The 16,605-nt window shown below is 40.7% G+C and overlaps 2 protein-coding genes across 5 annotated transcripts in view; one reads left to right on the top strand and one right to left on the bottom strand.

Annotated features, from left to right (window-relative positions):
• Positions 1 to 16,605, top strand: part of ATRN (attractin) — a 159,160-nt gene that overhangs the window by 98,079 nt on the left and 44,476 nt on the right. For all 4 annotated transcript variants that reach the window (XM_027621139.1, XM_027621140.1, XM_027621142.1 and 1 more), the window contains exons 21-24: positions 460 to 512; positions 2,781 to 2,875; positions 6,279 to 6,357; positions 8,348 to 8,505. In XM_027621139.1, the coding sequence (XP_027476940.1) occupies positions 460 to 512; positions 2,781 to 2,875; positions 6,279 to 6,357; positions 8,348 to 8,505 (385 nt within the window). The remainder of the gene's footprint in view (positions 1 to 459; positions 513 to 2,780; positions 2,876 to 6,278; positions 6,358 to 8,347; positions 8,506 to 16,605) is intronic.
• LOC113937217 (phosphatidylethanolamine-binding protein 1-like) lies at positions 13,484 to 14,520 on the bottom strand. The gene has a single exon (XM_035729056.1). It carries the CDS (start codon positions 14,438 to 14,440, stop codon positions 14,069 to 14,071), a length of 372 nt encoding a protein of 123 aa, XP_035584949.1. The 5' UTR covers positions 14,441 to 14,520; the 3' UTR covers positions 13,484 to 14,068.

The raw sequence follows: 16,605 nt of genomic DNA, 5'->3' as shown, positions 1-16,605 counted from the left end.
AAAAAAAAAAATGAAAGTGATTCTCAGTGTTTAGCCTTTTCTTATTTTTAAAGAGCAGGATCAGTTTTATCCAGGGAGAATAGGAAGGAAGTGAGAAATGAATATTTGAAAAATGTTTTAACTTCACTTTTAGAGGAATATTTAGTCCACACAAAAGTGGAAATGTGTTTTTCATGATAATGGGTAGGATCTAGATTTATTACATTTGGATTTGTCTCCTGTGCTTTGGCAAATGTTTATCAGTTGGCAGGTGGTGTGAACTGCTGGGTAGGCAGTACTCAACATGAACGCAGACTCTCCTCAGCCTACCTGATCTGAGTGACAGTGAAGAATGTGATTACGCTGACTCACACTTGTTTGTAGTGTAGTTTTATATAGAAGGATCTGCTTGGTTTTAAGAGGAATGTAGATTTTGTTTTAACTAGCAATAGAAAATAATCTTCAATTTTATCCCCCTAGATGCGAGGTAGAAAATCGATACCAGGGAAACCCTCTCAAAGGAACATGTTATTGTAAGTGTTTTCGCAATTCATATTTGTCTAGAAGCAAAGTATGTCAATAAAACTTTGTTATTTGCTTTAATATGGTTTGAGAATGGTAAGTGCTATAAGAATATAGCAACCATTCATGGAATTGTTTCCATTCTATTACACTTACTACATATAGGAGCACCATTTTAAGCTGTGTTAATTATGGTTGTGGTTTATGTTACTGTATCCAAAGCAGATATCAGGGGAGAATAACAGAGATACACACCTCTAGCTTTCTTCATTTATGTTCTCTTGAAACTTAATTTCATTTGCCATTACCTGGTTGGGGTCAACATATTTCACATTTAGGATATAGGTCAGAAACAATTTTTTTTTAAGATTTTATTTATTTAGAGAGAGAGCATAAGCAGGGGGAGGGGCAGAGGGAGAGAAAGAATCTCCCACAGACTCCATGCTGAGTGTGGAGCCAGATGTGGGACTCAATCCCACCACCCTGCGATTACAACCTGAGCTGAAATCAAGAGTTGGTCGCTCAACCGACTGAGCCACTGGGTGCCCCCAGAAACAATTTTTTTTTTAAGATTTATTTATTTATTTTAGAGAGAGAAAGAGAGATAGCCAGGGGGAGCAGAAGGAGAAGGAAAGAATCTCAAGCAGACTCCCCACTGACTGCTGAGCCCGAGGGAGGATTCAGCCTCATGACGCTGAGATCATGAGTCAAAACGAATGTCGGACTCAGGTTTTGAGTCTGACTTAACCAACTGAGCCACCCAGGCACCAGAGGCCCCACCGTATCAGTGAACTTTTTGTAATCTGGTACACTGTAACCTATCTATCTTGAAAAAATAAAACCAGTATCAAATACCAGGTTTTAGCAATGATACGGGAAACTAGAACCTTTATGCACAACCTTCATCCATCTTTGTGGGAATATAAAATGGTATAGGCATTTTGGCAAAGCATTTGGCAGTTTCTTAAACAGTTGAAAATAAACTTGTCAACCACTCTCCATTTCCCTCTTCCCCTAGCCCCTGGCAGTCACCATTCTGTTTTCTGTTTCTATAATGTTGACTACTCTAGGCACCTCATATAAGTACAATCATATAGTACTGGTCTTTTGTGACTGGCTCATTTCATTTGGCATAGTGTCTTCAAGGTTGTTCCAGGTTGTAGTGTATGTCAGAATTTCTTTCCTTTTTAATATTCCACTTTATGTATACTCTTGATGGACCTTTGGGTTGCTTCCATCTTTTGGCTATTGTGAATAATCACTATGATGTTTAGCTGCTATGAACATGGTGAACAGATATCTCTTCAAGATCCTGCTTTCAGTTCTTTGGGTATATACTCCAAAGTAGAATTGCTAGATCATTTGGTAATTCTATTTTTAATTTTTTGAGAAACTACCATACTGTTTTCCACATTAGCTGTGCCATTTCACATTCCTACTAGCAGTGCATAGGTTTCTGTTTTCTCCACATCACCACCAACACTTACCTTCTGTTTTTTTGATAGTAGCCATCCCACTGTGCATGAGGTGGTATCTCATTGTGGTTTAACTGATTTGTATTTTCCTAATGATTAATGATGTTGAGCATCTTTTCGTGTGCTTACTGGCCATTTGTATATCTTCTTGGGGGAAATACCTATTCATTCCTCTGTTCCATTTTTAAATCAGGTTGTTGAGTTGTACAATAGACTTTTTAGAATTAAATTATACCATATTTGGGCAGCTCTTTCTGCCCACCGGTCCTGTTCCTGTTCTTGAATAAAATCACCTTTTTTGTACCAAAAACAAAAAACAACAACAACAAAAACTATACCATCTTTGTCCAGTAGGCTCTCTTTAAAGCTATTTTCTTTTGCTACATCACCTTAGTCTTTGAATGCTTTTTTGCTTTCGAGAATAAGATAATCAAGGCACACATTCCTTGCTCCAGACCTGGAATCAACCATTTTTCCATAGAGTCTTGGTTCCTTTTATATCCTTAATTTATAGCTTTGTATCCTTAAGCAAAACACAATTAATATTTGTAGGTGATTTAGGTTGGAGCCTAAAATCTCAACCAGGGTCATGATATAAGGAGAGTTTGATAGGTTATTCCAAGTAAAATGATACTATCCACAGACTTGACTTCCTTTGAAAAGCCTCCCAGTCCCCAGGTAAAAGTGAGCTAAAAGTGTTTCCCAGCTATTGAGTATTTATAAGAAGATCACTCTGTATCTCTCGAGATCTATTCTGTTTTGTTTTGTTTTAATTTTTAAATACACATTTCTTTCTTTCCGTAGATACTCTTCTCATTGACTATCAGTTCACCTTCAGCCTATCCCAGGAAGATGACCGCTATTACACAGCCATCAATTTTGTGGCTACGCCTGATGAAGTAAGATTTTAAAAGTTTTCTTGCTTTGTCTTGAATTCGTGTGGATCTTTTTCTTGATCTTTATGGGTAGAAGCATTAGCAGTGGTCTCCAAAGTGGAGTACACAGGACTATGTTTAGAGGTGCAGGAAAGAAATGTTAGAAGCTACACTTTATCTCCTCTCCATCTCAAAGGCAAGAATGGTGTTCAGATTTACCAGGATCTGACACCCAGACTGACACTGACTCCACACATACTTGGTTTGCCCATCAGCCCATCGCAGCCCCTACAGAAAAGGAGAGGGGACTACAAGGGGACCTCCCCAGTCAGAGGGGCACGTGACAGGGCCCAGATTTACTCTCTCAAAACAGACCAGAGGCTTAACAAGTACCTGCAAAGAAACTTCGGATTGAAATTAATGCCACTGATACAAGGAAGGCTGCAGAGGTGATACTCCTGTGCCTACAGGAAGTTGTTAGCCTTGTTAGGAGGTAAAAACTGTGAAGGTGTAGTCAGGTCCAACAAGAAGTTAACCAGAAATAATTGGAATTATTAGGATGACTATTTGAAATGTGGATTTATATCTCCTTTCATTAATGAGGAACCCCAGCCTGACATAAGGTACTACCTGCTGGTAGAAGGGAGCCAACATAGCATGACATTTAAAAGTGAAGCGTCTAGAACATGAAGACATACCTATACAGTTTCTTCAGTGAAATACAGTCATTCAGTGGCCACTCCAGTACATAATGAAATTTTACTAAACTTGATGATACATTATTTAGGAACCTCCTTGAAGGTTTCTTATTTCTCATCAACATACACAAAGCCACTTAGCATTACAAAATTCCTGTCACCATAAACATGACAAATAATACATGGAAAATAATATGACAGTGAGCCAGGTTGTGTTCCTTTGTTAACAAATGTTATTGTTAACAAGCTTTGCTAAATCTAAAGTATAAATAAGGTAGTAGTAGAACAAAATCCAGAGTGTGGGATGTTTACAATTAAATGAAAGTAAGATTTGTTTTTTATATTCCATTTTTTTAAAGATTTTATTTATTTATTTGAGAGAGAGAGAATGAGAGATAGAGAGCACGAGAGGGAAGAGGGTCGGAGGGAGAAGCAGACTGCCTGCTGAGCAGGGAGCCCAATGTGGGACTCGATCCTGATGCGGGACTGGATCCCGATGTGGGACTCGATCCCAGGACTCCAGGATCATGACCTGAGCCGAAGGCAGTTGCTTAACCAACTGAGCCACACAGGCGCCCTATATTCCATTTTAATGATAAAATTAAGAAGAAATGTACTAGAGAGTGAATTTAAGTAAAAATAATAGATGAACTTAAATGAAAATATTATGTGGACAGACTGTATATCATATCATTTGAATGGCTGTATTGACTGGAATTAAAAAAAATTTTTAGGCTAAGATTATAGCAAAAGTACCACACATGAAATTTATTTAATATCTTATTCATAAGCATCGGTTGAAGTACTCAGTCTTTCAGGATGTAATTGATGTTAACTTTATTTTAAATAAACATAATAGACTCTTGGCAATACTTCTTAATGTGGTGAGTGACCATGAAAATCTTTTGACTTCTCTGGAGTTCCCTGTCTATCTTATAACAGAATATTTAATAGAGTTATCCAAGATGTATGTTCTGTCTCTTATAAAAGCACCAGGATATCGGGGTGCCTGGGTGGCTCAGTCGGTTAAGTGGCTGCCTTCGGCTCAGGTCATGATCCTGGGGTCCTGGGATCGAGCCCCACATCTGGCTCCTTGCTCAGCGGAGAGCCTGCTTCTCCCTCTCCCTCTGCCTGCCACTCTGCCTACTTGTGCTCTCTCTCTCTCTCTCTCTGTCAAATAAATAAATAAAATCTTTAAAAAAAAAAAAGCACCAGGATATCAAGTTTATTGATCCTTTCTATGGAAAGAAGTAATTGTAAGTAGTGTTCTTCCACCAAATATTAAAAAAAAAATAAACACTTGAGCTTTCCTGCAAGAGGAGGGTGAGGTTATATCAATAAACAAGAAGGTAACTAACTGCTTTGGGAGAGAAACTTCTGGTTTGGAGATCACATTTTGAAAATGGCTATTTAGAAATGTTTCCATTGTTAAGATTTTGTGCTGTAAATACCATCAAAACAACCTCCTTAAAAATCTTATTGTTCCGACTTGATTTCTGGTCTTTCAAGATAAAGAATTTCAGCAGGATTGGATCCATTTGTAAAATATATATATAAATAAAATATAAAATTTGCATACATAATTCTTTGACCACAAGAAAGAGATTTATTAGTCAAGTTTCAGTGAAAACTAAAAATTCGTATTATAGTTTATCCAGTGTAGCCAGCAGTGCACTTCTATCTGTTGGCTCAACACATTTCTTGGAGATGTCTTTCTCATCATTAAAACCAAGAATCAAAATAAACAAAACTAGCTCTTCAAATTGTTGTATCTCTAAGTGATAAATAAGATTTTCAAAGCTAGTAAAGAATATTCAGTCATATTTCTCTTGAAATAAAATTTTTAGTGAGGGAAAATGTTTTTTACGTCCTGAATGAATACAGTCAAATTATTTTTTAAGTTAGTTCATTTCAGCTTTTTATGCTTTTTTAAAAAAAATTTATTTTATTTATTCATTTGAGAGAGAGAGAATGAGCGTGAGATGGGGGAGGGTTAGAGGGAGAAGCAGACTCCCTGCTGAGCAGGGAGCCCATTTCCACTTTGGAGAACTTTTTTTTTTTAAGATTTTTATTTATTTATTTGAGAGAGAGAGAATGAGAGAGAGAGAGCACATGAGAGGGGGGAGGGTCAGAGGGAGAAGCAGACTCCCTGCCAAGCGGGGAGCCCGATGCGGGACTCAATCCAGGGACTCCAGGATCATGACCTGAGCCGAAGGCAGTCGCTTAACCAACTGAGCCACCCAGGCGCCCCACTTTGGAGAACTTTATAGGATATGTAGTCTATCAGCTCAGAAGTACATAGCTTTAATTTATAAATACACATAAATTGAGGTCTTGGTTCAGTGTTTACTTATCAGCATGGGCTCTCCAGACATTTGGAAACAGCTGCCCAGAGGATCCTTTAGGAGGCCGACTCCCCTAACATGGATCATAGGATTAAAGTTGTTGTGCTCTGGTCAGGGGCTTTTTAAAACATACTTTCTCATGGAGTTAGGCATTTGATAAAGCATTAAATTACATACACATTTATGAGAGAGAAATGAAATTTACTTGGGCTATATTGCTTATATTGGTTAGAAATGTTACTAAGTGTGAGTTTCTTTTAAGACACTGTAAAATATCTGTTTTGTAGTTAAGAAAATTGAGAGTAGTAAAATTTAATTGCTACTTTATTTTAAAATCTGGAAACTGTTGTAATTAATTTTCTAACTATTTGCACCGCCCTTCAGCAAAACAGGGATTTGGACATGTTCATCAATGCCTCCAAAAACTTCAACCTCAACATCACCTGGGCCGCCAGCTTCTCAGGTAAAGACATACCTAGAAGAAGACCCTCCAAGTGGAGTAGATTGGTAGTAGATTGAGAAATACGTGTAGTTGTTGAGAAAGGGGGCTCTGGAGACAGATGGGTTTGAAACCCACCTTTGCCACTTATGACCTGGGAGACCTTGAACAGTGTCTAAACCTGTCTCTAGACTTTAGCGTGATTTGTCACAAAGAGAAGACAGCAATACTTACCTCCTAGAATTGTTGTGTCAATTGAATCAGGTCATACGAGCATGCACCTCGGGTGGTATCAGGCTCAGTGCACGCTCAGCCCCCCGCCCTGCTGCCCACGACACTAGCTGCAGCCCCTGCTCTGGCGCTCCCACCGTTGGCCCCGTCCAGGCCTCAAAAGTGAGAAATGGAAATATTTAGAATGAGATCTTGGTAGGTACAGGAAGGTGAATTTGGGAATTGAATCGAGCTCTAAGAGCATAGTGTTTGCTCTCTTGTCTATCTTGCTACGATTCACTAAAGACTATGTGGGCGGAAGATCTACTGAGGAAGTGACAGGCGGGCCTGATGTAGCGCTTACGAACGTAGCTCAACAGACTAGACAGACGTGGGTTTGAACTCTGCCCGTTAACCAACCGCGCTGCACTGTGCGGTTGGGTAGATTAAGCTTTCTGAGCCAGTTTGCTCGTGGATACAAGGGATGATAGAAACACCTAGCCGTGCACAGCATAGTGAGACTGAAATGAGACAATAAAGAAGTAGTCCGTGTAGCGCTTGAAACCCAGCAGTTTCTCACTGGATGGTAACCATGCTTCCTTATCACTTCTCTTCCAGTACTGATTTTTGGTCAAAACACAACCAGTTAGACTGAAACAAAATTAAGTATTACCTTTGCACATCTTATGTTTATCATCTTTTAAGATTGTATGGAATTCAGAAGAGGTTCAGAAACTTGCAGTGAGGAGATACTTTTAAGGAAAAAGTCTGAATTGTCAGAACATTGGGAGAAGGGCAACATCTCTGAGCATGTGAATGCTTTTCTTTTTTTTTTTTAAGATTTTATTTATTTATTTGACAGAGAGAGACACAGCGAGAGAGGGAACACAAGCAGGGGGAGTGGGAGAGGGAGAAGCAGGCTTCCCGCTGAGCAGGGAGCCCGATGCGGGGCTCAATCCCAGGACCCTGGGATCATGACCTGAGCCGAAGGCAGCCGCTTAACGACTGAGCCACCCAGGCGCCCCAGTGCTTTTCAATGATTCTCTCAATGAGGACCCAGCAGTCTGGGCTCCAGTCACAGTATTTAATGCAGACATGCTAAAAATCTATTTTACGAATCTTTGTAGACACCAGAATTCCAGGCTGAGGGAGAAAATGGAATGTTGAAGGACTGTTTGGGAATAGCATGAATTTATACCAGATTGGGGGGATTTAAATACAGTTGTAGCTGATAGCAGAAGGGACTGGGTGACTCTCTAGAGCTCCTTTTTCCCTGCTGCTGTTGAGACGTGAGGTCACTGCTAATTAGGAAGTGAGAGGTCAATCAGTGTCCCTGGTACGGGGATCAGGAGCACTGACAAACAGCTCTAAAAGGGATATGCAAAGCAGTTGAAGTGCTACATGCAGAATGAAAGTCATTGCTTGTTAGTAGGATTCTAGTGGTATCTGTATTTTCACAGCTAGGTGTCGGCTGTTTAAGTGGAGAGGAGTCGCAGAGACTCCTGGCAGAACTGTTTTGGTTAAGGGCACAGCCTTGCGTATCAGCCTTCCCACTGCATATCTCAGCTCTGCTGCTTGTTGGCTGTGTGACCTGAACCAAGTTACTTAATTTCTCCAAACCTCAGTTTCCTGATCTGTAAATGAGAATAGTAAGAATTGTTGTTCGAATTAAATGAGCTTGTGCTCTTAGAGGCTATTCCTGGAACGTAGTAAGTGTTCAGTAAATGCTAACTGTTGTCATTAATGAAGGCAGAATCTGTCCCCAAAAAAAGACCCTTGTATTTCATTCTTTTCTTCCTGACAGCTGGAACCCAGGCCGGAGAAGAGATGCCTGTTGTTTCAAAAACCAACATTAAGGAGTACAAAGATAGCTTCTCTAATGAGAAGTTCGATTTTCGCAACCACCCAAATATCACTTTCTTCGTTTATGTCAGTAATTTTACCTGGCCCATCAAAATTCAGGTAAGAAGTACTTTTTGGTTTCAACCTGCAGACATAGTGAAATCTTTTCAGTGGAGACTGACTCAACTAATTTGGAACCTGAGGTGAATGAGGTGTACGATATTGCTTGGCCTTGGTAGTATCTATGGGAAAGGAGTGCTGAGCACATGACCACCATAAAGAAGGCTGTGGTAGGCGTGGCTTAAATCACTTAAAGAGAACTATAAGCCCTTTTGAAAGCAAGTTGGCATGTAACAAGTTTGGCAGTTGCCGCTGGATTCATTTCTTCACTGAGCACTTCCCATGTAAAAGCCTGTAGAGCTTCAGTTCTGGAATGAGTCAGGTGGGTATACAGGAGTCACACTGATGAGAGCCCGAGTGTGGAAAGTGTCATATGGCAAGTTGCTGCAGCTGCTGTCAGAGTGTAAAGATAGGGTGGAGTGGAGTGAGTGGCCGCGCGAGGTTGCATGTGCGAGCACGGGCCCTGTGTGAGTCCTGGCCTCTCCTACACAGATCATGTAGCCTCTCCATGTCACAGAGTGTTGTGTATGTGACCTGAAGGCAGGTCTGCTGCTGCCACCGATGTTATCAACTCCCACCCTTTTCTCAGTTCACAGGGGATCCACGGACTCCCTCCTATCTAAGACCCATGGCCTCATTTCTGCTCTTTGTCATCTGCCACTGTGTCCTCCAGGCCTTGCCTCAGTACTTCTCGATTTTACCCCCTCTGTTTTGGGTGAATGTGGAATCCAGGGCCGGGGGGACCTTCAGGGACTGGTGCAGCGTTAGCCATAGAAACATGGTCACGGGCCTGGTTTGAGGCCGTTTGCCGACTCTCAGAAGCAAGTCGTCACTGATCAGTTAGGAGGGATTTGAAACCGAGTCCTGGTGATTGTGTGTTCATGTCTTCGGACTGCGACTAAAGAAGAATCTTTTCAGAAGAATCTTTTCATTCCTGGAATGTGGGGATAGGTTCTGTGTTGTTTTTTTTCTCACCAACTGCTTCCCTTTCTCTGTCTAGCTGGTCCACCCATGTGTTCATCCTCTAGTCTGCTCTTCCCTTTGATCTTACACACTCTCTGCTTCCCTCCTCAGCCAGCCTGCTCTAGTGTTGGCTCCCTGTTTGTGCTTCCTCTCACCCACTCATCCAACAGCCTACAGCAGTGCCTCCTTCGCTCACCACGTCCTGAAACTGTTTTGTCTTAGCGGATGCCAGTCACCAAATTCTCCAGTCTCCTCTCCTTCTCAGAGTGATTGGAGTTGCTGTCTTTCTTGCTTTCCTGGTCCTTTCTTTCCCTGATTCTCTGGCCAGGCTCTTTAGGGAATCTCCTTCCTTAAACATTGAGGTTGTCTGGGAATCAGGCATTGATTCTCTTTTGTCTTCATCCTACACAGTTTCCCTGGGTAATTCCATCCCACTTAAAGGACTTATGGTGCTCTTTCTGTATGGGTGATTCTCAGTTCTATCTCCAGCCCAGCTTCTCCTTGCGCTCCAGACCAGTATTCTCGGTCGCTGCTTAGACATCTCTAACTGGATAATCACAAGCTCCTGCTGTCGGCACGTAGTCATTGTTATGACCTTAGCCCCACACCCCATGCTTCCTTTCTCTGAATGATACCACCATTCATCTAGTTTTCTTTTACTGTCCTTGTTCCATTTTTATATCAAGGTTAAACTCACCTTTAATAATTATAAATTGAGATTTCTTCTCATTTCTGGAAGAGATTATATAAGATTAGAATTGTGTGAACCTTGAATACTTAATAGATCTCCCTTATAAAATCATTAGTATTTTTTATTTGTGGCAATTTCTTTTAACTGTTGATTCAACTTCTTTAAAAGTTGTAGGATATTTTGGGTTTTCTCTTTCTGTTTCAGTCATTTAAGATAATCTTTTCTAGGCATTATTTCATTTTTTCACATGTATTGACACAAAGGTATTCACACTGTTCTCTAATCTTTGCAGCATCTGTGCTTAAGTACTGAATCATACACTTAAAAAGGCTTAAAACAGTAAATTTTATCTTAAATATTTTTGACCCAATTATAAAAATTTTTATTTTTTTTAAGATTTTATTTATTTATTTGTCAGAGAGAGAGCACAAGCAGGAGGAGAGGCAGAGGCAGAGGGAGAAGCAGACTCCCCACTGAGCAGGGAGCCCGATGCGGGACTCGATCCCAGGACCCTCAGATCATGACCTGAGCCGAAGGCAGATGCTTAACTGACTGAGCCACCCAGGCGTCCCCAGTTATAAAAAATTTTAAATATCACAGCAAGATCTTTTTTTGAAGATATAAACAAGCTTATTCTAAAATTTATACAAAAAAGCAGAGCTTCTAAAATAGCTGTAACAGGTGTGAAAAAGAGGAATAATGTGGGAGGAATCACTGTACACAGTGTTAAGGCTTACTGTTTAGCTACAGTAATCAAGACTTTGTGGTTATTGGTGGAGGGATAGACACAGATCAAGGAATAGAATAAAGAACCTGAAACAGAACCACATAAATGTGTCCAACTGATTTTTGACAAAGGAACAAAGACAATTAATTCAGTGGAAGAAGGATAGCCTTTCAAATAAGTGGTGCTGGAACAACTGGACAGCCATCGACAGATAAATGAACTTCGACCTAATCATCACATCTTACACAAAATCAACTTATTAGGGATAACAGCCTTTTCCTTCTAAAGTGAAATAGCTATTTATTTAGCTTCTTGTCATGCCAAAATGTTTTGTGTATATACCACTATAATTAGCACACCCTCTGTAACAGGCAAAATTGTACATCAAATTATATTTCATGTTACCTGATTATATAAAAATATAAAGTAAAAATGATTTATCAGTTCTGTTTAACATTACTAGTAAACAATTCAGCAGGAGCTATGAGATACAAAATTTTAGTAAAATATGACACAGGAAGAGCATAATGTAATTCTCACTTGTCATAATTTGTTATGAATATACAAAGACAACTTCTTAAAATATTGTGTTTACTAAGATTCTGGCAGTAGCTTTTTGTAACAAGACATAGCATACCAGACCTGCCACTCAACTTGTTTATGGTAAGTCTCAGCTTCAATGTGAAGCTGTTTGAAAAAAAAAATCAAAAGCCTGTTTTTTTTTAATGATTTTATTTATTTATTTAAGAGAGAGAGCGAGAGAGAGCACAAGTGCACAAGCATGGGGGAGGACTAGAGGGAGAAGCAGACTCCCTGCTGAGCGGGGAGCCTCATGCAGGACTTGATCCCAGGACCCTGGGATCATGACCTGAGCTGAAGGCAGACGCTTAACGACTGAGCCACCCAGGCGCCCCAAAAGCCTGTTGGGGTTTTTTGTTTGTTTGTCTGTTTTACATGCTAGATATCTTGGCAAGTATGCCATTAAATACAGCAAGGAATTTAAGATAGCAAGAATAAGGAGTTAATAAAAGCTAAACATTACAACCTAAACCAAATTCATAACAAAAGTAACTATCACTGGTTACATAAAATATTCCTGACTAGTTAAAACCTAACAGTATAAAACATGCATTTTAGAATTTTTGGCAATCAATTTCAAAAAGTACCAATATCTATTTGAAATGATTCCCCTCCAAAGTCAAAGTGTAGTCAGAATTAATTCAAATGTTATCACACTTTGTAATGCTAAAAAACATTCAGCATTACTGAAGTGGAGGTAAATTCCAGAGCCTTTGAGGCTCTGTCATGCTGCAGAGGGCTCTTTCTCTGGTTCACTTAAAAGAGCAAACGACAGAGTCCAAGGATGTCCAATGGCAAGAGTGCTGTACCCTGCTGTGCCCTCCCCATGAAGCATGGCTACTGTGTTTGCAGAAATAGGATGTGTGAGGATAAAAAGCATGCTCTTCTGCTAGCTGAAGAGTTAGCAGCCCCCCCCAAAAGCTCCTTCCCCAGGTATATAAAAGTATAGAAGGGACAAAATTAAAATACACTTATCTACAGAGTAAGGATTTTGAAATATCAATGTGATCCCTATTTCAAAAATGTTATCTAGAGTCACCTGATCATTTCTGATTATACCTTAATGATGTATCCAGATTCAACTTCTGTTGATTTATCATGAGATACTTCTAGTCAGACATATTAACTTTATCCCCGAATATCTTAACCACTAGCACAACTGCAGTGTAATATATCCCAGAGTTGTTAAGCACTGGAAGAGAAAAAAACGGATGTTCAAGCAGCAGGCAACAGTTATGGCCCTTTCACACAGTGGCATCCACATGGCTACTGAATAGTCCAGGACTAATTCTAAAAACGGGAACATTCATGCATTTTAGTAATTATGTCCTAATTCTCACAGTTGAAATTTCCTTAGACATTGCACTTTCTTTATAAAGGAAACCTGATTTTTCTTACAATGTTATGACCAGTCAGGACTTGAACTTGCCGCCATCTTTTTCTCCTTATCCTGTTTTTTATGCTGCTTTTTCTTACTGTTACTTTTTCTCATTCTTCACTGCTTTTCTTCTTTTTTGCCCGTACCCCCTCAATATAATCTGATTCTGATAAGGACTCCGGTGATAAAGGTTTATCTTCAGGATACATCTTTTTTTTTTTTTTTAACTGAGTCCTTTCATGTCCTTTTCTTTCTCAGTTGCATCCTTTGACTTCTTCTTTTTTTTTTTCATCAACACAGTGTTTTTCTTTTTATTCAACTATAAGCAAACAGCAGAATTAACACAATAATCTGCAACTCCAGATCGGCTTTTCTATAGACAAGAGTTCGACAGACACAGATTTAGGGATTTCTGACAACGGCCTCACCCAGCACTGCAGCTCATCTAGTTGGCTTTGTCTTAATTGCAAAGCCACTTTCCCTGTTGCTTTTTCCAGTACTGCTCTTCGAAGGAGCCAGAACAGGACACTGATCCCTAGTAAATTGTCTGAGATGTACCACGTTGGGGGTTAGTGCACACGCCAGCCTCTGGCTGTCTTGGTGGGAGACATGGGCCGTGAAAACACGACCCAGAAGTGCCCCCATGCACAATTCCGGACTCAGGCTCACAAAGCAGAGGCAATGGATCTTTTTTTTTAAACCTCCCTTCAAGATTCTTTGACGCTCTGCTCTATTACTATAGACCTGGTCTTTTCACCTGAATTTTTATTTCTTTAAATTCTGGATTGCTATTCTTATATTAAGAATTTGATGACCCCAACACAGTACCAAAATATCCCCCAAAATGGAGTTCAAATTTGATCAAAACATAAATGGGGGCGTGACCCTCTAAAGGACAGGCAGAAGGAAAAGTCACTCTAAACCATTATCTGATTGCTCAGGCCTCCCCTGAGAAATCTACATGCATCACTGAACTGGAGAACACTGGTTGAGACTTCCAGGACGGTTTCTGTCTCCTAGCATTCCCCTACTTCCCAGACAGCTGCTCATAGAGTTTGGGCACATAGGCATCCCATTCCGCCGGGTAACATGTACCAGCCACCAGCGGCCCAAGCTCGTACTTTTTGCGGAAAGATGCCACTTTGCATTTGCCCCGGGGGTCTCCAGATCGGTTGCTGAAGATGGGCTCGTCACACTTCAGTGGCCCATTCTGTTCATAAACCAGCTAGACATAGCAGTGAAGGCCTGCGCCAGATATATCTGGAGGCCCAGAGCTGACATAATTGGAGAGGACTCTGCCAGTGCTGATGTCGTTGCCCTTCATGTTGACCACCAGAAAATGGTGCCATTCCCTGTATTTGGGGCCCTTCCTGCTGAGAGCATCCAGATCTGTTAGGACCAAGGTGTAGAGTTTACCTGGAACAAGGCCATCCCACACAATACTGGCAGGCCGGTTCTTAACTTGGGTGGGCGTCAGCACTTTGATCAGCTCGTCGACCTCTGTCCTGGTGTATTTGACCTGCAGCGCATGCTGCAGCCGCTCGCCCACTTCCTGCAGGCTCAAAGGCCCGGACCACTTGCTGAGGTCCAGCGGCATTGCGGAGCCAAGCTGGGCAGACAACGGGGAAGAGTCTCTGCAGACTGGGAACAGTCCTGCAGCACCAACCCCCAGCAGTCCACAAACTGGCCACAGTTTTTAAGATTTTATTTATTTATTTTATATCATGGAATAACACTCAGCAATAAGAAGAAACAAACTATTGATACAACAATTTGGATGAATCCCAAGAAAATTTTGCTGAGTTGGGGGGAGGGATCTTAGAAATTTACATACTGTATGATTCCATTTCTATAACACTTAGAAGTTAAAATTTTCAACCAAAAATACAGATATATCTACTGAAGTTTCAACTTTTTCTGACTTTTCCTGATTGACCTCAAGACCCTCTTTTAAAAGCAGTCATCTGGGGGCGCCTGGGTGGCTAAGTCAGTTAAGTGTCTGACTCTTAATCTCGGTTCAGGTATTGATGTCAGGGTGATGAGTTCAGGCCCTGTGTTTAAAAATAAACAAACAAATAAATAAATAAATAAATACATTCACCTGATTGGGTCAGGCCCACCCACACTCAAGAGGAGGGATTATAGAGTGTACACAACACCAAGGTAAAGGGAATATTAGGTGCCAACCAGGGATTTAGGTTGTTTGACTCCATAAAGGTTGAACTCTAGGCTCCAGTCAGACAATTTCAATCTGGTAGCATCTAACACTATCCAATTTTATAAAATATTTGATTTGGGGTCTAGTAAATATTATTTCTTGGCTTGTTTTAAGTTGAGATTATTTTCATACTGGCATACCTTATTATTTCTGAATCTGAACTTCAGACTTTATTGTGTATAGCTGAAAAATGGTTAACATTTTTAAGACTCTTAGTGAAAATCTTAACTTATACTGCTGACATTTTTCCCATTTGAAAAGAGGGCTCTGTGCATATAAACAGGCTCTTATGCTGGAGATAGTCGTGCTGTTGCCAATGCTGAGTTCTAGTTTTTTTCCTCCCAATGCCCTGTTGCTCCACCCTCTGAAAGCCACTGAAATGGTTTTAGAGCATTTCCTTCTAGAGGGATCTCTTCCCCACACTTACTTTTTTTAAAGTACTAATTTTAAGTTTAAGAGTCAAAGAGATGTTGATTTGCTGCTTGATTTTGGGGGGCTCTTCACCTGGGCTAGATCACTTACTTGAATAAGATCCACTTAAGAAAGCTGTATTCAGGAGCACTTTCGAAAATAAACTATGGCATGCTCACCACTTAGCTTGCCAAGCTCTCCTTGAACAAGCAGGTAAGTTCTGTTGGAACTGTGTCTTTTTGCTCTTTGGTGTACAACTAACTGTAGAATTTGCAGGCAGTGTGACTAGATCTGTGACATTGTGTGTTCTCGGTATCTTCACACGACACCAGATCTCTGCACTTGGGACCGTATGTGGGGGTGTGCGTGTGGAGGGCTGAGCTTGCGTCTTCCTGGGCACATGAAGTGATGTGCTCAACAGAGGGGGCTTTGCCTTGCTGTAGTGCTCTTAATCTCAGAGCCTGAGCTTTCCTAGATGTATTTCGCTCTTAAACACACCCATGCACACTTAGAGACTATCCAGATTCAGTAAAAATGTAGAGACTCGTTGAAGGAAGAGAATAGATTGCAGCGTAGGCCATTTGGTTAAATTTTAGTATGGCTTTCAGTGCAGGCAAAAGCCTTTTTGTCTCTCTCATTTTTTAAAGCAAAATAACTGAGGAAATCTAGTTCTTTACTCAGAATTCATGTAAACCTTGGTGCTTTAAAAATGGTAATGTTAAACTCAAGTTCCTTTGCTCTGAACCAATCCCAGGATTCTTTTCCATAATTAGGAACAGATCAAAACCTATAACTGTTAACTGAGGGAATTTGAAACCAACTATAAAAAACTTTGTAGATGCAGTTTAAAATTAAAAAAAAAAAAAAACCACCCAGATTGAGAAGGCCTTGTGTGCAGGAGGGTGATGGGTGTGTTGGGGCCGGTTGTGCCTGTTTCCTGGGGAGTTGCTCCTATGGGTGAGTGCCCCTTCCTCAGCCTTTGCTTTCTGAAAGCGATCCTGGGTGTCCTTGCCAGTAAGCAAGGACTCAGCTGGCATAGCCATGCCCATGGTTTGGGAGGGTAGGTATTCAAGATAGAGAATGGACAGGCAGATGTTTTGTGTGAGGTGGGAAGGTGGGCGGTGAAGCTGGGG

Source organism: Zalophus californianus, chromosome 8, assembly GCF_009762305.2.
Source record: "Zalophus californianus isolate mZalCal1 chromosome 8, mZalCal1.pri.v2, whole genome shotgun sequence".
Classification (NCBI taxonomy): domain Eukaryota; kingdom Metazoa; phylum Chordata; class Mammalia; order Carnivora; family Otariidae; genus Zalophus; species Zalophus californianus.
Note: the sequence above shows the minus strand (reverse complement) of the source record. Positions and strands in the feature narration are given on the sequence as shown.

Bases quoted from the DNA above. Each gene is read 5' to 3' on its own strand.
- LOC113937217 (XM_035729056.1), bottom strand. From the start codon at position 14,440: ATGCCGCTGGACCTCAGCAAGTGGTCCGGGCCTTTGAGCCTGCAGGAA.